This window comes from Pelmatolapia mariae, linkage group LG15 (genome assembly GCF_036321145.2).
Source record: "Pelmatolapia mariae isolate MD_Pm_ZW linkage group LG15, Pm_UMD_F_2, whole genome shotgun sequence".
NCBI classification, from domain to species: Eukaryota; Metazoa; Chordata; class Actinopteri; order Cichliformes; family Cichlidae; genus Pelmatolapia; species Pelmatolapia mariae.
In genome coordinates, this window is record NC_086240.1 from 38,107,306 (window position 1) to 38,129,018 (window position 21,713).

Consider the following 21,713-nt stretch of genomic DNA (forward strand, 5'->3'; position numbering starts at 1 on the left):
TGGGCTGCTTGCACCTTGCCTAAAACTACAATTTTAATTTGGTTCTTTACCAAGTTGTCTGTTACAAGCAGACAGCATTGCTTTACCCTTTGAGTTAAGTGTCTTTTTATGCTCTAATCAGTCATAGCCCAGTATAAAGAAAGTCTGGCTCCTTGGAAACAAAATATAGGTTATGAGAGGTGACTCAAGACTTTCGCACAACACTAACAAAAGTAATATATTTTAAAATGTTTTAATTTTACATGTAAATAACCCATATCCCAGTTTGGGGGTTCAATTCTGTAAATAGGCAAGCTAATGTATTTTCTGCTCAGGTTGATTCTTGTTAAATCTTCTTCCACTTAATTTTCTGCAGCACATTATCCTATTCATGAAAATTACTATTATCATCAAGGTTGCTTTAAAAAACATTTATTGAAAAGAAAGAAATCAAGATAAATTTGAAATACAATCCTCAGGGAAAAAGAACTTAAAATAAATAAGAAATAAATTATAAAGTACAAAATTCTTTTAAAAAATTTACATCTCTGCTAAAAAGTAAATACATATACCCTCTTGCTGAGGTAAGGGACCTGCAAATAATAAGCACAGCAAATAAATTGCCCTGAAAGAAAAAACAAAAACAAAACCCAGATTGGCTGTGATAAAGTTATTAAATCAACTGTTCCCCCCCCCCATTCAGTTTGGGTTTCAACTTTTATTTCTTAATTCAGAACAAATACATGATCAAATAGACCCAGTTCCCTGAGGAAACGACATCCACGAGTGTTCATTCACTCAGATTTAATTCAGATTAAATTTAGATTTAATCTAAATGCCATTCGGTGGTGTGTTTTAAATACATGGTTTAAATAAGAGGCCAATGCTAACTGAACAGTTGGTGTCCTGTACCTGTTTAAGAGCATAGAGGTTTCAGCATAAGATCCACTGCTTCTATACAGTTGTTACAGTAAAAGGCAAAACCCGAGTACAGGGAACAGCAATAGTAGTACTCACACTTTGCACATCTATAGGTGGAACTGTTTGTGTTGAAGTGCACAGTGATGACGCAGCTGAGACTGAAACATTTTGCTCCTAAGCAGCTATGTATGTATGACAACAGGCCTCTGATGTTGAACAACAATGCACATTCTGCTAAATTACATTTACATTTTACATGGAAGTGTTTAAAAAACTCTAGACAAAAAAAACAAAGTAAAATACATACATATGACGATCAGGACAGAGAAGATTGTCAGATGATGCTCATATTCTGAATGAGCTAAGCAGAGATGCCTAACCTACTGCAGCTGAATTCCCTTTTTGTGACAGAATTTAATTCAAAGTTTACACACAAGAGAAACCGAAGAAAAAGTGAAAAACAAAACAGAAACAGATCTTTTTTTTTTTTTTTTTTTTTTTAAAGACAAATCTTTGAAATTAGGATGGTGAACATTTCACTTCATCCAAACTCTGAAGGTTGGGATGAAGTTTATAACACGTTTTTGCCCAAATGATATTAATCCAAGTGCCCTAATCATACTTTGCAAAACTCGATTCAAACTATGAAATAAATGCCCAGGATTTATGCCCCCAAAACAAAGATAATGCAACTCCATAACAAAAGTGAAAGTACAGATTAATCCATCAGACAGTACAAATCAAAAATAGACAAATGATTGTAACACAGTACCAAAAAAAACTAGAAAAAGACACACCAGCCCTTTGATAATTCAAAAACCATAATTTTTTTTTATAACTTTCGACTCTTCTGCACACACTAGAAATGTACATCTCATATATGATCCAACCTCTAACATTATTAACATTATCACCACTAAAAACCGTCTTTTACTATGTTGAAACTGACAGAGGACAGATGAAACCTCTCTCTTTCACTCAGTCTTTTTTTGGAAAGAAAAAAAGTGTGATGAAAAGTCTTTGGAAATATCAATAATTGTAATATTGCATTGGATTAAATTTTGTAGGTTTTTTGCATTACATTCATTCTTAACCTCACAAGTCACCTAGAAAAAAAAAACATATATATAATTAATATAAAAAAGCGAGAAAGTCGTGTGACAGATGTGACCAGTGTCAGAGCACACAAGCCAAATCACTTTCAGTCAAGATTAAAATATCAAAACATGACGACACACTTTAACCATTCTGCTAATGAGCACAAAAATGCCAATGTGAGCCATGGTTTGAATTCGCATGAATACAAATCATCACATCTGCATCCCATCTATAGAGCCTTCTTTACGCACAAAATAATAATGAACAATGCATCCAAGGAAAGGTTTATGCAACATGGAGCCCAACTTTCACATCAATGCATCTGATTAGACACTGCTGAAATGGCTTTTAGCACTGGAGCAACATTACATTATTATTACTAATATGACAATTTCCACTGTATAGAAAAAAAAAAAATCATAATCAACGGACCAGATAAATGCTTGAAGAAGTGTCAGACAATAACAGCGCTATTAGGATGTCTGAGAATTCATTTGCTCCATTTTTCCCCTGGAGGAATCAAGTTTCTTTTTAATCGTTTTTCTTTTTGTACGGCGTCACATAATCTCTAATGAGCACTCTGAAGAAACTGAACCACTACAATTCATGAAAGGCTTTACACTTACACTGATACAGTTAACCTGATTTATGCAAGTTGGTTTAAAGTGATACTACAGTCACCCTATACTGGTTTTTAATCTGCCTGTAAAGACGTTTGCCCATTTCTCCACGTCCATGGCTATAAATGCACATTTTAAAAAAAAAAAAAAATCTTCATACTCTTTCATATGAGAATGCTCATCTTTCTCATCCATCTGTTTGATCAGTAATGACTGAAACCCATTTTAAAAGACTGAACTTTCCCCATTAGATTTTATTAGGGAGAGCCTTAAATCATTTACAGCTCCTTCAAAATCTAGTGGGGTGAGTCTGAAAGACATTTCATGGAGTGTTACTGTAAATGCCAAAAAAAGAGGAGTGAGCATAAATACAGCTCTTGACTCTTTGCAATCAGGCTACGTGTAATATAGAAATTTGGCTGCGTAAACATCCATCTTGTACAGGTTTTGTCATTTCATGAGTGCTTTAAAACAGCGAGTGGATCAGGTGCACAGTTGCTATAATGTAGTACAGTATTGTAATCAGTCTTCCATAGGAAGAAATCTCCTTTTAAAACTGAAAATGTGAGCATGTATTTCTGCCTTTTTGGAGCCAATCTAAAAAGGCTTTGAATATGCAGATGTTTAGATTCATATGGTATCATGCATGTGGTTAGCTGTCCACAATAATCAGACAGATTCATGCCGTTTCTGATGTAGATTCTTTCCTTTTTTGTAATACATAAATGTAATGTTAATCTTTCTTAATTCTATAGTTAAGCTTTGTAATTGAAGTGATATTTCTAGCATTGCAACCATCAACTATCTTCAGAGCGTGGCCATAGAGAGCTGGTTTCATGCATGTCTTTCCATGTTTTCTGCAGACAGGACATGGCTCATACAGTAGATGCAAACAAAATTTTTATGATTTAAACTTCCACTAGCAGCCCATAATTCTATAAAGCTTATTACACACTAGAAAACAATTTGAAAGAGTAGAGAGAAGCACAGTAAGTAGAGGCGAGTTTGCTAGATTTTCAGCACTAGAAGGCCAAAGCAGTATAGATGGATAGGGAGGTGCCAAACGGAGGCATTGCTGTTCCCAGTCAGCGTTAACAGCATATGATCCTGACAATTATTATAAAGATGCAATATTCTATGTAAATTCTATCTATTAGTATGATATATTAGCATTAATGCCAGTACTGTTAAGATAGATGAGAATTCAGTCATTTGTTTTAGAGGTAGCATGTTTGGACAAAACAAGCAAACAAAAAACCCATAATGGAAGTACATCAAATATTCACTGTTTTTTTGTTTGTTTTTTTAAACATAATCATATCCTTCTGCAGCATCAAGGTTTTCCCCCCTATTATTTACCAAGCCATAATGGCCTGACTGAAAGTTGAGTGAAACTTGGCATAAATGACACTTAATCCCAATCAATTTGTAAAAAACACTCTCCCTAACCTTCCTAACCATGGAAATGAGAAGTTCCTGAGAACAGGCTGATTTTGAAACAGGTCACATCTAATTATAGCAGGTCAACAAATCATGGAACAAATTTATCTGATGGTAGATTTAAAAAATAATTCTGTATTCTTCAGATGTTTAACATGATCTCTGATAGCCAATTAGAAATATGTGTGTGTCTTTACTTCAAAGCAGGAATATAAAAGGTACTTCCCCTTATGGGTGTGTAACTGCACAAAGCATTAATTGCAGCCAGTATACAATTGCAAACCTCCCCACAGCTGACTGAATTCTGTTTTTAAAAGCGTTCATTTCAGTCCTCCCTGGCATTCGTGATAAGCTTCATCTCTCTATGCTTTCTAATGAAGGACAACTAGGTGGTTAAGCCGGTGCACTTACATAATTCTATGTATCTACATTAGCTGCAAAAGAGCACTACACAGTAGCAATTAGAGCTTGCAATATTCACATCAGCTAAGATATGTGCAAATGTCTGTTGAGAAACGCATCCTATCCAACGCCGTACTTCTCCATTCTCTGTTTCAGTGCTCTCTGAAACACCTACACATCCCATTCCACTCTTAATCAAAACTCTAGTATTGTGGTCAATATTGTAATCTGCAGACCTTGTTATTTATGACAATCATATAAAAGGAATAACTTAATTAGGATTAAACACCGTAACTGAGATTTCTGACACAACATGTATGTGAGAGGCTAGCTCTGGATTGTAGTGGGCCCCGGGCTCTCTTTTCCACCCCCTTGCACACACACAAAGCGAGGTTATGCTGAACCTGTACTGAACGTTCATTTGAAGGGGCCAATGCACCATTTTGATGGCTTTTCAACGTTCCTTCTAGACTGAGTTGAATGCTGCTTAGTTTCAGTAAAGACACTGTAATAAAGGAAGATTTCAATTTGTGACATTTAAAGGTGAAACATACAAGACTGGTAGCTTAAAACTGCTTAAAAATTAACAAATTATCAGAAGATTGTATGACAGCTACTGAAGTAAGGATGATAACGAGGTAGCGCCAGCCCGTACTGAAGTGTAATACCGCACTGTATCTCAAGGTGAGACACTGAGTCACTATTGCATAAAGCCTGCGTCAGTCTAACATGAAGGAAGGAAGAGCTCTTCCCAGAGATTGTATTTTTCTTTTATAAGGTCAATGTAAAACAGTGGAGCCCAACCTGCTATGGTCAGTTTTAGCCTTGTGCTGTTTGCTGCACTTATCCTTCTTTGCAAAGTAAAAGCAAAGTAAAAGCAGCACTACTTCCAGAGAAGCTGCTGCATGCCCCTGCAAAACAACACTGACCTTTTCGAGTGTAAGGTGTTCAACATATTGCACCTTTAACGATAAATAAAAAGCGACCTGAGAGCGTGTGTGGGGGTGAACCAAAGAGAGCAAGAGTACTGAGAGAAGTTCAATGTAAATTCATTTGGTAGATGTGTGTCATAGATTTTTTTTTTTTTTTGCGCAATAATACAGTATCTGAAACTATACAGCATTGGAGCACGAACAGTGAAGGCAAGCAGTTATCCCATGACAGTTCCATTGAAATTTACTGAACACACCTCATATGCATGTTTCCTGTATGAAAGGTAGAAGCTGGATAAGCTAGTACAGGCTGTGGGGTGCTAGGAGTTGATTATGATTTGATAGGCAGAGCCATTTTCTGGGCGTGGCTTGGCTTCAGTGGTAGTGGTGGGCTTTGGAGGCCAGTCAGGGTCCACACTGAGCTCCTGGGCAAGGTGCATGTAGCGAGCTTTGGGTCTCATCTTGCGGGGGCAACATTGGCAGGACAGAGACTTGTGTCCATACAGATCATTGGCTCCCTGTGAATACCACAACATGAAAAATAATCAAATAAGTAAAAATGCAAAAAGGTTCCCTGACAGACAAAGTTTGTGTGTGTGGGTTTTTTTTTTTAATGAATACCTGAACATCCAAATCAAACAAAACTGCTACATGCAAAATATAAATATGCTCATATAGTGTCAAAGTTGTAATATGCATATTTCTTGACACTGATAAACTATAACAACTGTGCGTGCATGCAGATTAAAACAAAATTCAGCATGATTCTAGTCTACAGGAGTTGGCAACAGACAGCTTAAAGACTGAGCCTTCTCCTTAAAAACAAGCTCATGGATTCAAAGAACAAACAGACAAAAGGATCTTTACATTAAAAACATAGACAAAAGTGTAACTTATAAACCACACATTGACAAAGACATTTAAGGTCTGACTATTCAAATACAAACATAGTACACTTAATGAGATACAGTGACAATGTTGAGTGATGCTAAGAAGGGCAGCAAGCAGAGGGCCTGCAGACTACCGAGGGGGGGGGGGCTAATATATCATACTTGCTAGGCAATGGGAAATATCTAAGGCTTGGAGCGACTGACAAAAAAGCAAAATGTATTATTATTATTGTTATTATTAATAACAGTAGATGAATGTTTTGCTCAGCATTCTGCATGTCTGTTGCATGGAAACATATCGCTTATTTAAATGACCTACAGTACAGAAAAACATTAAAACTACACACATTAGATATGATGAGATTATGGGTTTAGGCCAGCGCTGCTTCAATAGCAACAATCTATGACATCTAGCAATAGTTTCAACATTTGATGTCATGTGGCTCAGCCTGAATAAAACTGAGTTACCACGTTTTTAAGCCCTGACCAGTGTGCTCATTAGAGGGACAAAGGGAGGAGCGTACAGATCAGAAGAAGACTGAGGTTTTGCACATGCATGTGGTTAGCAGTTACATTAGAGGAAAAAAAGTGGGAACAGAGAGAGAGAGAGAACACCACACAAGAGTCAAAAGAAAGGGCTAGAGAAAAAGGTGTCAGATTTTTCCAACCTGTGGTGCCGGGGCAGCAGGAGTGACGCCAAAGTTGCCCTGTTTGTCTCGGCTGAACACAAGCTTCCGTAAGATGATGTCAAGGATGACGGTCTATGGGATGGTGCAGTGGGCAGGGGAAAGAATTACAGAGAGTCTGGTTTGATTTCACAAAGCTCCTGTTATAGAGGTGCGCAACTGATTTTTAGTGCCACACTGCTTTAAAGTACCAAGTATAGCAGTTTGTTTTCCCTTCCATGAATCTGAGTGTTAATCATTGCATGTGAGGTTAAAATTAAGCTCATTAGTAAGAAGGCCGTGCACGGTTATTGTCGTCTAAAAACATACTGCAAGCTCTTGATGAAACAGAATCTGTTTGCTGTGTTTTTTTCCCTCCAATTCACTTCAAAGATGAATGGAAACTGCACTGTTAGTTTAGGAAAAGGCTCCATCTACAGGGGCATACTAAGCAGTACGTGAATGCAAGGGCAGCCATCTAAAAGGAGGGCAGAAACAGTGATACTGCTCCAACGAGTCAGCAGGCAGGCATTAATAATCCAGTGTCGTGAAGGTTTACAGAAATAAATTCTGAAAAGCATCCTTAATTAGACAAACATATGTGGAGAAAAATACCCACAAATGCACATATTGTAACAAAATAAAGTCACATTCTTTAAATGGTTAACTATTAAAAACCTCACACTTTGCTTCTTTCCATTTCTGCTTTACAACACAAAACTGATCTTGCTGTCCAGTTAAATGAGATAAAGATGAGCACACTGCATGAGAAAACAAAATCTGAACATGGGGAAAAAAATCGGCAGTTACCCAAGTGTTATCGTGTGGATCTTACCTCCACCAAAACAGACACAGCAGCATTGACTAGGATGATGAGGAAAAGTTTTAGCCTCCATTCAAACGGGATACAAACAATCTACACAGACAGAGAAACACTCATCAATGAAGCGACAAGAAAAAGTTATAAAGTTAGTCTTACCAAGACAGCCCTGCCTTAAAGCTTTATGCACGCGCAATACTACAGTAAGTCAAAAACAAAATCAGAATCTCCATTTACATGAATAAATACCAAGAAAAGATGGAGCCTGATGTGATAAATAAAGCTGTATCCTACATTGAAGAATATAAAGTGTGCATTTAATGTCTTCCCACCTCCATAAACTCATTAATGACGTCTACTCGGTAGAACAAGATGAACAGCAGGAAAAGATATAAACTCCCGGCAGACAGCACAAAAGGCCCTGTGAAGAGTACACGCAAATAAAATTAGAGTTTAGGAGAGTCTACTGTTTTAGGATATATACACATATACATATACATACATATACACACATACATACACACACACATACACACACACACACGCAGTGGAACCCCGAGTTACGAAATTAATTCGTTCCCGAGGGTCTTTCGTAAGTCGAAAATTTTAATAACTTTAATAATAAGTCGAAGCACCCATCGCGCCTTGCAACAACAATACGTCGTTCAAGTGGAACAGCGAAGTGCAAGTACAAAAGCCAAGGGAGTTGTCACATGATTCGGAAGGCATTGTGGGCATTCTGGGCTCAGCCAATCAGAGCCAGCGGATTTCGTTACGCGGGCATTTTGCCGTAACACGGGCAGAAATCTTGCCGTTAAGTGCCTTCGTAACTTGAATTTTTCGTTAAATGGGGTATTCGTAAGTCGGGGTTCCACTGTATTGGTGTTAGGGAACAAGTTTCTTACAATTCTTATAGCTCGGCTGCCTGAAAGGTTTGCCTTTGGAGAAAACAATAGCAACAATGAGATACTGGAAGGAAGAGACGTAGAAGAGGCTAGTGTTCTCATAGTTTTGGATGTTGTGCTCGTCCTCTTCTGTCTCATTTCCAAAGTCCATTTCAATGTGTGACGTGAGGTTGCAGACGCTGCGTGAAGACAGAGAAGTCATTAAGAACATTTTCACTCTGTGGTCCTTTTATACTGCATCTGGAAAGTAATCACAGCGCTTCACGTGTTCAGAATCTTATAGGCTTTACCAAAATAAATTAAGTTCATTTTTCAACGCAAAAATTATACACACAAATCCCACAGTGACAAAGCAAAAACGTTACTTGAAATTCTTGCAAATCTGGTCACCTCCCTGACTAAGGCCCTGGTGGTTCCAAAGTTCTTCAGTTTATGGATGATGGAGGCCACTGTGCTCACTGGGACCTTCAGTGCTGGAGAAATGTTCCTGTACCCTTCACCAGATCTGTGCCTTGATACAATCCCGTCTCAGAGGTCTACAGACAATTCCTTGGACTTCCTGGCTTGCTTTGCGCTTTGACACATGGTATCTTACATATAGACATGTGTGCCTTTCCAAATCATTCCCAATCAACTGAATTCGCCACAAGTGGCCTTCAATCAAGTTGAAGACCATCTCACATGATCAGTGGAAACAATAAGATCAATTCTGAGTGTCACGGGAAAGGCTGTGAATACTTATGAACATGTTATATATTTGTTTTGATTTTTAATACATTTGCAAGAATTTTATTGTGGTGGATTAAATTCTATTGTGTGCAGAATTTAATCCATCATGTAACATATAACATGACAAAATGTGGAACACGATAACATGACAACGTTTAAAACTTATAATGAAACCAAGTTATTATTTGATTTGGGTATTTGTCTGCTACACATTAGAAGTAATAGTCAGTGCTCACTCGGTAAGAGGCGTCCAAACTTTGTACCAGGACTGCTGTTTGACCCAAAGGAATGTCCAGATCTGGAAGCCCAAGCAGATGAGGATCTGGGTCAGCACAGAGAACAGCAGAGGCCCTGAGATCAGACCTGATGGAGGACGACGGGACACCAGCTCTTTCCACGCTGGGTTCAGACTCACTGATAAAAGGCAGAGTGAATAGTGAGGATTATTACATTCAAAACAAATAAACACACATATCGCTTATCCTTGATACTTTAGTTGTACTTACTGGTGAAGACAATGAGGAGGATGATAGCAATGTCGATGAAGAGGAACTGGAAATCGCCAAGGTTACTTAAAATCTAAAAACCAAAAACAACACAGTACAGATGACAAAAATCTGAATTCACTGGATTTCTCATCTAACTAAGCAGGACGGTTTTACGTACAGAGTAGAGGAGAGTGACGCTGATGTACTGGATGATGCTGTAAAGGGCCATAAACTTAAACACACAGAAGGAGGTGATAAGAGCAGCACGGCCCTCCCTGCAAAAACAAAGCAAACTGTGTCGTATCTCTTAACAACATAACTGGAAAAAGATTTCCTCCCAGAACAATGAATTCAACTGCTCAAAACATTTGAATAATAGTGTGGTACTGTGTATATTTGCCAGACTGCAAATTCAGCCTATAAGATACTTATTCTTAATACTGTTTTATTCATTTATGGATCAGCATGTAAATAAAAATACAGACCTGATGAGGTTAGGGACACAGGAGATGTTAGGGGTCCTTGAGGTGAAGGGAGATGCTACTGAGGCTTCGAGCTCTGACAGAGAGATCCCACCGTGAGCCCTCTTCAAAGCCTGGGTGAGATAAGTTAGCATTATATACATACTGCTGTCAGATTGTGTCCATTACAGAGAGCCGTTGTCCAAATGATGAAGGTGTACATACCCCACAGTCATTCGCGCCATCGCCACACATTCCAACAAAGTAGCTGTGAGCACATGAGAACAAGCAGCAACTCTTTACTCAGTGTAATGCTTTTTAAAGTCATTGCAAGATCAAAGCTACAACGCCACAAACTTTCACTTTTGACTTAAAAGCTGATTCTGCTGCTCATTAATGACAAACTGTCCAGCAGCACACGATGGGAATGTTAATAATAAAACGTTGAAATCTCATTTTTGACAAGTTCAAAGCGGCATCCCATATTTGACTAAATACTCACTCGACACCCTGCAGTGTCTCAATCAGCTGGGTTTTCTGGTCAGGTGCCATTCTGGCAAACACTGTGCCGCGCAACACGAGCTATAAAGCAGAACACACAATCAGGAGTCAGAAACAAAGACGTATTTGATGCAACTTCTGCTCCATTTTCATTTCAGCAGTTTCTTACCTTTTGAAGCATATCTGGGAAATGTTCATCGATTACAGCAAATGATTTTCCATTCATAGCAAAGTGGTAGAGCTCTTGGCTTTTGGGCTCATCTATGTGACAGACATCCTCCAGGCTTATGTTCACTTCCTGTTCCAAAGTATGAGAAATTTTAAGAAATGCATTGAGATTTAAAAAACAAACAAACAAAAAAACAGTAACATTCAATAATCACTAAAAACCAAGTCTTTGAACTGTTTTAACAATCAACAAGACATCTTTATGTTATTTAACAAAGGTTCTGAACCCACACAGAAATTCACTATTGAATGTTAAAATCTGCTGCATTTTATCTAATCAATAAATAACTTCTATAACATGTAATTGATGTTAATCAAATAACAGGTCATGGGATTTGGATGATCTGATCACACACCTTTGTTTTGTATTTGATCTGCTGAAAACCTTTACATGTCCTTTAGTAGACAAGATACTGCTCAATTTATATGTGACATTACGAGCTATGTTTAGCTGAAGTATGTTCTGCTGTCTGTGTGTTGTACCAGTGTTAGAATTAGACCCATCGATTCACCTGAAGTCGGGATGCATTGCGAGGTTTGTCAGCGTATCTCCAGGTGATCTTGGCGGCTTGTCCATCGTGTGGAGGGAGGGCATCGGCAATTATGACTGTGTCCTGGGGAGGGATCATTCCGCAGTCGCGGGCCACAGAGATGGCCGTCAGCATGTTGTCACCTGCAAAGTGATTACAATATTAATTTTGCTATAACATCCCACAATTCAGTCATTTGCTTGTCATGTTTTCATCTTCAGCCTTGGGTTATAAATAAGTTACCCAAGGGTTTGCCTGGCTGTGACTGATGATAGATGATGAATTATGAATGATGAAATACAAGCTCAGTGCCACCTCACCCTAAGTGACACCACAGTAGAGTTTGGGGGCTAATGGAGATGGATGAGCTTGCAAAAAAACAGGTTAAACGTAAGCCAGAGTACGTGCAAACCATGGATCAATTGTTAAACAATCAATCCTTTTTAAGGTTCAAAGTTGAATTTGATTCACAGCCAAGTACAGTCAGTCTAGACAGGAACAGCTGGTTAAACTATACACGCAGAGTAAACTATTGCTGGCATACCTGTGACCTCTCATTTGTTATGCAATGATGGAAAATACCAGCATGTTCTCACCAGTAACCATGACTGTGCGAATGTTGGCTTGATGAAGGTCCTGCAGCACCCCTGGAGTTTCTGGTTTCAGCTTGTTCTGCATGATGATGAGACCCAGGAACTCCATGTTTGCTTCTATGTGATCCCTAAATCAAAGAAAGACATATATGAATGTGTTTGTGTCTAACAAAATCCCCATATTAAACATACATTTCTTCCCAGTAAATTATCTCTCATTAAAAATTTTTTGAGTAGATATTTTTTTGTTCCACACAGAGCCACTTCCCTTTATTTTCTTATTCAGATCACAGAATGCATGTATTACATCAATGCAAAGTACACTACCTGTTGATGTTCTGGACCTTGTGCCAAGTAAGTTTTGATTCGAGCCGCCGATGAGCGAGAGCAATGACTCTGAAACCCTGCTTTGTGTAGCCTTCCAAAACCGCTGCAAAGTTTTCTGGCACTGCAAAGAAATGAATACAATAACAGGAGAGCCGATCAGTGATTCATCAGTAACAAACAGCAAGAAAAGAAGACAGAAACCCAAGATTTATAGATTCATAGTGCAGGCACCAACACTAACAACAACACTAAATACTAATTTTGGAGCAACAAAATCATTATCTTGAAGTATGCTCAATCATTCAGGGAAGAAAGTCCCAAAAGGTTGATTCTGCTCATCAGAAAACACTGTATCCAGATGAACAGAATCTACTTTTGGGACAAAATCATTGATATACCAGGACAAAGATACATTTGTAGAAAAATGTATAAAAGAAAAAAATAAAACAAATTGTAAGACAACATGCACATCTCTACATTTTGGACACCTCACCCGTCTCTCTTCTGCAGAGACTAGCCACAACCTCTGGTGCACCTTTCATGTAGGCATCCATACGTTTCTCCCCGAGGAGACGAGCTACTACACTCATTCTCTGGAGCGCTGAAGAAAAAGGGAACTGGCGCACAATGCCAATCTCATAGGCTGCCTGCATATGCACACGTAAAGACAAACAATATAAAATTATTTGTTTATTAGAAAGAGAAAGATAAAATGCTAAAATCGAGTTAAAAGTATATCAGTTATACAAAAAGGCACTATAGAAATGAGGGAATCTGTTTTGTAAAGACAAAAAATAAAACACAAATACTCACATTACTAAATTACTCTTTTAAAAAAAAAAAAAAAAAATGAAATGAACAGTTAACTTTGACAGGCATGAAAAGAAATACAACTACTACTTACCGAGAGCTCATAGAGTTCCTATAAAAACAAAACAAACACACAACAACAAATAAACCAGTCATTTAGAGTAAAAATACACTGTTCTTTTTAATGTTATAATAACATGGACACACACAAAAAAAATGCACGTTTAAATGCTGGACAGATATATTCATATAATTTTATACTTTCTTCTGGACTCTGAAGGCCTGTGGTGTCCTGCTAACAACCGGGTTGCTGTACATACCATGTCCTGCTCTGGTGTTACAGCAGGCTCCGGGGGCAACAGCTGCTTAGGCGGCCGAACGACAGTGGGCATGATACGATTATGGAGAGACGTTTCCTCCTCGGTAGCCTCTTCCAGGATCTGGGCAGGTAAATATAAGTAAATGTTTACATTTCATACCAAGAAGCTTTTTAGATATGCATCATTAAGACATTGAAATAATGCTTACATGTCTTTTAGGCAGAGGTAACATTAACTTTGAATAATCTTATCCAGACATGCCAAAGACAGTCAGACTAAAAATCAGAACAGCACAGCTTTCGTATATAATCTAAAACTCGTACACTAGATTAGTACAAAAGAAGAGGACCTTTCTAATCTCGAGCCATCAACATGATTGGAATCATGCAGATGTTTTTGTGGCAGGTTATAAAGCAATAATGTGATAATGCCCAGTTTAGCAAAATTGTATCCAGCCTAAATACTGACAGAGAAGGAAGGATAAAGGGGACACTGCATCAAAAAATGGATTCATGAGTCTCATAACTCTAGCCTGCCCTTACCGACATTTAGCTCATGGATAGATACAGATGAACTCACCCAGCCTGTAGCCTCAAACATTTTGAGGTCCAGCGGGTCCCCAGACAGCTGGCCTTCTATTTTGGTAAGTGAGTGGCATGTGGCCATGCAAGCCACAAACTGGGACTTGACAAGATTTTCCTTGTAGGCATTTTCTTCTGACAGGTGGAAGCTGGAGAGGCAGAAGAAGTGGGCGGTGAAGAGAGATTAAATTATACTCCTTTAACTACATTGTGGGAGTCATAAGAAATTGGGATGATCTGATATCGTCGTGTTGGTGTTGTTCCCACATCATCATAATAAATGTTGTTCCAGGTTCAACATTGCAAGTGACCAATCACCTTGTTGTGACGTAATACTTTTGCAAGCCAAGCGATTCGTTCAATTATGAAATTCCAATGTTGCAAGGACAATATGTATAATGCTTACCGTTCATTAAAGAACAGTATCCTGAAATGCAAAGAATTCAAATTGCTGGATCGCCGGACAGAGGCGGTTTCTCGCAAGTTAAGTACTTTTCTTTTTACAGCGTTTTTTTCCGAAGTCGCAAAAGTATGACGTCACAACAATGTGATTGGTCACTTGCAATGTTGAACCTGGAACAACATTTATTATGATGATGTGGGAACAACACCAACACGAGGATATCAGATCGTGCAAGAAATTGAATGAGAAATGAGCATTTGCAAGATAAAAACTTTTAATCAATCTGGTAAATAAATGATTAGGCCTTTAAAATTCAGAGCTATTACAATTCAGTTTTCTAATGATAACCTTAGTACTAGAAAAAAAGACACATCATCCAGCCACTGCTTATTACAATACATGATCAGTTTTAGGAATCACTGGGAATCTCAGAGACAAGCAGATTTCTTGGTTTCTGCTTGTATCCAAATTTCTTCTGAGCTGTTTGAAACAACCATGACAGGAACAACACATCCAAGTTGATTAAAAGACTAGTAAATTTCTATGTAATTTAATGTTAACACCCCAGATCCTCAGTGTAATTTGTGCATTTACAGCAAGTGTGTCAAACATAAGGTCTGGGAGCCAGAATCAGCCCAGCAAAGAATCCACTCAAGCCCACTGGAAATCTTTGAAAAATTAAATGAAAACTTTATATTTTGTAGTTACTGAATTTTACACATTTATCAGAGTTTTACTGTTCTGACCCATTTAAGATCAAAGTGGGCAGCATGTGGCCCACAATGTAAAATGAGTCTGACATCCCTGATTTACAGGGATATGAAATGTTACACAGATATACTCCAGTATACTCTAAGCTCTTTTTACCAGTTTATCAGTGGCTGAAATAAATGACACCTTCAGATTTTTAGTTTCTTTAGGCTACAACATGCAGTAAAATAGGCTCACGTTTACTAATTTAGGGCATAGAGCATCTTACCTGCCATTCTCAACCCTCTGGACTCCCCACAGGTCTAACCCATCTTCTGTCAGAGTTCCAGTCTTTAAAGATAAAAGATAATGAAATTCAACTGAATCAACTCGGAGTGATCTTTGCTACCAGTTGCTTCTACATATGACATGGCACTAAAATTCTACAAAGTGACTTAAGCACCGTCTTTTACAACTGATAATCTGAATAAATAAGAGACTCACTTTGTCAAAGCACACCAGATTGATCTGTCCGCAGATATTAATTCTCTGTGGGCTGATGCAGAAAATGCCAATACGTTTTAGGCGTCGCTGTGCATACACAATGCCGGCTGTCATAGCGGCTGGCAGCGCCGGTGGTACTGTTATGGTGACAATGTCCAGGGACTCAATGATGATGGTCTTAGCTGGCACCTAACAAACAAACAAAAAACTGCAGACGTTTGCATGTTTGATAACCCTGATTCTCGACAACTCACAAACAGCCCATGTTCTTCAGTGCTAAGAGACACACCAATGTATGAGAAGGCTGTCAGTTTTCTGGAGAACAAAATATTTGTTTCTACTGGCCACAGAGGATGACTCACTCTTAGAACAGCTGCCTCAGGCATTTCAACTAACCCTATTAAATTGTATTGCATTAAAAAGGGAAACCATCTGACTGAAAACGTAATCATCTTACAAGATTTTTGGAGAAAAAGAAAAACTGAAAGAGGAGACCGATCATTCTCCTTTAACTTTCTGCATTACCTCGTTCATGACACTGAGTACAATGGAGTAAACAAAGCCGATTCCAGCCACAGCCACCAGACACAACAGGAAGAGGTAGGCATCGCGGTACAGCTTGAAGTCGGTGGGTTTGGGATAAAGGATGGAGCGCACCAGCTGGCCTTTAGCTGTGCTGAAACCTGAGTGAAGAAAAGGAATTTGTGGTCATTTTTAAGTCTTAGGCCCTTTCTTAATTCTCAAGTACGCGAGTCCGTACTCGCGTTCTCGGCGAGTCCGGACTTGCCGAGAACGCGAGCACGGCCTTGCGATTTGTACAATTGGAACACCAGCGTACTTGATGATGTCACAGAGTTTTTACTGCCGTCCCCTCTTAATTTAACTGTGAGTAATATGTTATGAAGCTTAACTTTAATCACAGCCAAACTGATTTACTCAGGAACAAATAAAACACTGAAATAACCCAAACATTAACATTTACAAGTGATCTAAGTGACTTATATATCATGTTTAACCTCAGTAGCGAAATCTCTATTAATAAAAATAGTGTACATGTGTGCCTTAATAAAAACAAGCAGGTGAGATGTTAGAACGCTTTTATTTTTATTTTAGTGGACACTCAATACAATAGACAGCTGCTGGGGTTTGTTTAACCTGAGTAGTGAAAAGACCGCGGGGGGGTTGAAAACGATGTGCCGGGAGTCCGCTGTTCTCGCCGGCTCTAGTGATCCTTGACCTCGCGGTCTGCTATAGAGCCGGCGGGTCACAGACGTTTGGAAATATATGATATCTTGATAAATCGAGCAGATATTTGAAGTTTACACAGCTACATTCTCGCTTGAAAATAACTTAAAAGTTTATTTTGTGACCCAGAAAGAGTAATATTTAAACGTTTTTAGCCGCGCTCGTCCGCCATTGCCGCGTTTGAGTTTTGGACGAAATGCATTCTGGGATATTTAGCTGTTCCAAGCCGATGCATGCGCGGAGGCGGAGCGAGAACACATCGGGAATTTTTCACGTTCTCGGCTTGATGCGTACTTTGAATTGGAACAGTACTTGGTCTCCGACTGATGACGTATCACGAGTACACGAGAACGCAAGTACGCATATTGAGACAGGCCCTTACTTTCTTTCATTCTGTCATTTGAACTGAGGCAAAATGTTCTGACCAAATGGACTTTTATAGATCAAACAGCAAGCTTGTTGTTCTAAATTGACAAACCATTTTATTCCAGCCAACTTTACTGCAAAGTGGGAGCTTGATAAAGTAAAGGATTTCATTAGAGACTATGTCACTAACTTAAACATATGGTAAATGTCCTGTATTTGTATAGTGCTTTACTTAGTCCCTATGGACCCCAAAGCGCTTTACACTACATTCAGTCATCCACCCATTCACACACACATTCACACACTGGTGATGGCAAGCTACATTGTAGCCACAGCTGCCCTGGGGCGCACTGACAGAGGCGAGGCTGCCGGACACTGGCGCCACCAGACCCTCTGACCACCACCAGTAGGCAACGGGTGAAGTGTCTTGCCCAAGGACACAACGACCGAGACTGTCGGAGCTCGAACCAGCAACCTTCCGATTACAAGACGAACTGCCAACTCTTGAGCCACGATCGCTCCATATAGGCTAAATCTCACTGTTATACTGTAGCAGTACCCCATTTTATTTTAAAAGATCTTATAATCACATTAATCATTAAAGCACTTGAATCCAGACCCCCAAAACTAACCTGTGCGCACCACTACAGCCTTGACCAGTTCGCCTGTGTAGAAGCGGGTCTGGATGACATTGGTGCCACAGAAGAGTGTGTGTCTCTTATGCTCCTCTGTGTTGTAGGCACTACCAGCCTCCTCCCCCCTGTCCCTTGGCACTGGGTTTGGGAGGTTGGTCTTTGTCACTGGAACGCTCTCACCTAATGAGGATTAAAAGACTTTAGCACTGCGTCCAGAAATACATAAGAGGAAAACCAGACTGTTTGGAACTCGCAAAGAAATAAAATTTGAAGAAACAAGTCTTTACATGAGCTTCTCTACCAACCTGTAAGCATGCTTTCATTGACGATACAGGTGCCACTGACCAGCACGGCGTCACATGGCATGATGGTCCCATTGCTGGGGATGACCATCACGTCACCGGGCACCAGATCAGTAGACAAAATTTCCTCGATATCTGCCAGGAAATATGTGGTGGAAACAAAGTGAGTGAATGTGTGCAATCACATACAGACATCATACCTAAAATAGGAGAGCTGAGAAATGTATTCCAAGTGTAGACAGTGGACATGATAGGAAACAGGGATAAGGAGATTGTAATAAACCCAAGGCAGACCCGACCACTCGCTCATTCTTTTCAACATATTGTCATATTGTTGTCGCTCTTTACAGACACACACAACAACAACAACAGTCAGTCAGCACAGGCGTGACTGCGGATGCCGTGCAGGTGCGTCCGCCTTCCCTGCAGCGCACCACAGACCACGCCCCGCCACATATCCCCATCGCCTGACTGCACCTACCCCCGAGCCGAACCTACCCCCTATCCCCTAGTTGACATCGCCGCCTGCTCCTGTTGCGTGGCCGAAGGATCGGCCACCATTTGGGCCAGCACCTTCACTGGCTGGCCCGGGTCCTGGGTCTGCCGTGCCACCCTCCTGGGTTTCGGCACCACTGTAAGAAAACCCACAGCAGACCCGACCACTCGTTCATGCTTTTCAGCATATTTTATTACAGTTCTTTACAGACCCGGCTGCAGTTTTCCAGCCTGCAGCGACACACAGCAGCAACAACAACAACATGCCGTGCAGGTGCATCCACCTCCCCTGCAGCAGCACCGCAGACCATGCCCCACCACAAAGATTTGTGTTTAAGAGCCTCATAGTCTTGTTCAGCACTTCTCTCATTAATAATGCCTATCTACGCAGCAGTGGAAAAAGCTGAGGCATCATAAGCAGTACCTTACACTTTATGTGCCCCACAGCAATGCCTGACAACTCTAAACCCAAGTTCAACCACCCTCCTTTGGACAACTAATGAAATGCATTTTGAGATGCTAAGGTGATTGTATTGCCATCACTTCTGCAAACACAAACAGAACCTTTTGTGCAGAATAACAGACCAAACTGTCCATCCTTACTGTCATATAGACTCTAACGTCGCAGTGTCTCACAGCAGAGGACATTTAGAGGGCAGCCAGTGCAGGGTCTGGCCCAGCATAAATGCAGAAAAATCCCTGTTGTCAGATTTGGATTGGAAATCACTTTTTGAAACTAGGTGAATATAGAATGCCTGCTGCATTTTTCCTATGTTCATAAATTCATTTTTGAATCTCAAACAAAAGACAAAATCAAAAATTTTAAAAAAGTTTTACAAACCATTATTGGTTCGGCATACGGACACACGAACAATACTGTGAGCTGCCACCATGTCATGAAGCATGACGTATTGCTGGAGAAAGAAGAAAGATAACAATGATTAAAAAAAACCTTTTAATTCCCATGAACATCTGTGAATTGCAAGGATGTTTTCATTTGAGTTATTCACGTGGTTTACTGGCTCATGGTTGACTGTGTTGGCCTGAAAATGCTAGATTAGATACTCAGTTTAGTCACTGGTATAAATCATAATGGTAGAAGGAAATAAGAAGGGGAAAAAGTCTTCAACAGGCAGTCGTCTGATTCTGTGGTACTTAATGTAATGTTCCATATAAATGAGTCACCCTTTAAAGACTTTTATCTGAGCCTGAAAACAAAAACAATCGTGGGAACGCCATCAGGCAAAAACACAGTTGGACAAACCGGGCTTAGGCCCCATTGTTAATGAGGTGGGAAAAAAGTAAAAGCTAAGTAAGCCGTCATCATTGTGTTTTGACATAATGATACAATAAGTAAATCTAAGGATACATTATCAGTGGCTAATATGTCATAAATACTTGAATAGTTTAAGTTATTCCAAGGATGCTGAATGTTTAGAAGGATTAAAGAAATTTGAGCTGGCAGCAATCGCTTCAGAGTGTCGGGGCAGAACACTTGCAAATGTTCAGATGTGAGAGGAACAAACAGGCAGAGTCCAGGAATAAAGTTATCATTCTTTGTATTTCCAATTGAGAATGTGCCCACAGGCGGGCAAGAGTGTGTGTGTGTGTGGTTTCTGTAGACAGAAACCAATTAGAACTCAAATTACACAATAAACATAAAGATACAACTGAGGTGTACTCAAATACAGTACATAACTAAATAAGCTGACATATTACTTCAGACTGGTTACATAAACTTAAAGTCAGACATTATGCATTAACACACCGCATACAACTATGCACTGAAGGCAACTTTACACTGTTTATCATCTGGTACACAGGGCACAGAACCAACAACACGATAACAACGAATCTCTCTGCTAGAAGCTAATTAGCGAACAAATCTGTTATGCTAGCGAACTGCCACTTATGCATAACGTCATTTAAACAGAAGCAGAAACTGCTGGTAAGTCATCAAATACACTCATGGCTAAACACCAACATAACTTTCTCCCCTTTCTTTTCCCCAGTCAAGTCTGTCCCATATTTAGCAAGTGAAAATAAAATAAAATAAACAATAAAAGGTGAATCAAATAGATCATTACGGCAAGGCTGGGATGGTCCATTTGGTAAAGTAAATCCGTTGGGCATCTTTCTTCGCCTTTAGACAATAATTCTGATGGCAAAAGAGCCAAACGGGACAGCCCCCCCCCCCCAAAAAAAAATAAAAAATAAAAAATAAAATAAAATAAACACCAACATAACTGAGTGAAGTAAAACATTAACTCACGGTCTTATTAACGCACACACTGTCTGTTGTTCGGCTGCCATTTGTCTCTGAACTGAAGCTGCGGACATGCACACCTATGGTGCATTCAGGGGGAATCCCATACACAAACCTAAGCCTTTTGTACACTGAAGATTTTCAAAACTAAGTGTTTATATTAGAAAAAAAAAAAAAGAATCAACCTGTTTCTTCTTTTCACACATTTGCTGATTAATTCTGTATTAGTAGATCTCTGTGCTAAAATTTAGCTTCATTAAACAAAATCTAAGTATTGCAGAAAAGCAAAGTAAACTAATTTACAATCCAATTGACTTTAAATTGCTCCCGACAGAAATACGAGTTCAATTCAATCTCATGATGTTGTAGAGCTCACCTTTTTGATGGTGTACAAAGAGGTAGCTATGGATATGACTGACATTAAAACAATGGCCGCAGCATAGTAGTAATACTCATCGGCACTCCACAGGATCACACTGAAGAGTTGGAAGATGTAGAAAGGGTTGAGGACCTGCAGGAGGATTTAGAGAGGAATCGGTATGGCAAGCAAAGAGGTCAAATAAAATA

At 39.4% G+C, this 21,713-nt stretch overlaps 1 protein-coding gene across 3 annotated transcripts in view; it reads right to left on the reverse strand.

Annotated features, from left to right (window-relative positions):
* Positions 1 to 452: 452 nt before the first annotated feature.
* Positions 453 to 21,713, reverse strand: part of atp13a3 (ATPase 13A3) — a 38,079-nt gene continuing 16,818 nt past the window's right edge. The window contains exons 9-35 of one of the 3 annotated variants that reach the window (XR_010096315.1): positions 21,523 to 21,657; positions 19,722 to 19,794; positions 18,389 to 18,520; positions 18,081 to 18,263; positions 16,363 to 16,520; positions 15,838 to 16,026; positions 15,623 to 15,684; positions 14,239 to 14,389; positions 13,660 to 13,779; positions 13,434 to 13,451; positions 13,023 to 13,176; positions 12,530 to 12,650; positions 12,206 to 12,330; positions 11,592 to 11,752; positions 11,021 to 11,149; positions 10,853 to 10,932; positions 10,576 to 10,618; positions 10,375 to 10,484; positions 10,068 to 10,164; positions 9,908 to 9,980; positions 9,638 to 9,815; positions 8,673 to 8,851; positions 8,100 to 8,188; positions 7,783 to 7,863; positions 6,951 to 7,043; positions 5,650 to 5,910; positions 453 to 2,006 (exon numbers count right to left, since the gene is read on the reverse strand). Coding sequence is in view for 2 of the 3 variants with exons in the window: in XM_063494540.1 (XP_063350610.1) it covers positions 5,713 to 5,910; positions 6,951 to 7,043; positions 7,783 to 7,863; positions 8,100 to 8,188; positions 8,673 to 8,851; positions 9,638 to 9,815; positions 9,908 to 9,980; positions 10,068 to 10,164; positions 10,375 to 10,484; positions 10,576 to 10,618; positions 10,853 to 10,932; positions 11,021 to 11,149; positions 11,592 to 11,752; positions 12,206 to 12,330; positions 12,530 to 12,650; positions 13,023 to 13,176; positions 13,434 to 13,451; positions 13,660 to 13,779; positions 14,239 to 14,389; positions 15,623 to 15,684; positions 15,838 to 16,026; positions 16,363 to 16,520; positions 18,081 to 18,263; positions 18,389 to 18,520; positions 19,722 to 19,794; positions 21,523 to 21,657 (3,132 nt within the window). In the remaining variant the exon portion in view is untranslated. Of the gene's footprint in view, positions 5,911 to 6,950; positions 7,044 to 7,782; positions 7,864 to 8,099; positions 8,189 to 8,672; positions 8,852 to 9,637; positions 9,816 to 9,907; positions 9,981 to 10,067; positions 10,165 to 10,374; positions 10,485 to 10,575; positions 10,619 to 10,852; positions 10,933 to 11,020; positions 11,150 to 11,591; positions 11,753 to 12,205; positions 12,331 to 12,529; positions 12,651 to 13,022; positions 13,177 to 13,433; positions 13,452 to 13,659; positions 13,780 to 14,238; positions 14,390 to 15,622; positions 15,685 to 15,837; positions 16,027 to 16,362; positions 16,521 to 18,080; positions 18,264 to 18,388; positions 18,521 to 19,721; positions 19,795 to 21,522; positions 21,658 to 21,713 lie in introns of all 3 variants that reach the window. The other 2 variants (XM_063494540.1, XM_063494541.1) reach the window with 2 other exon arrangements.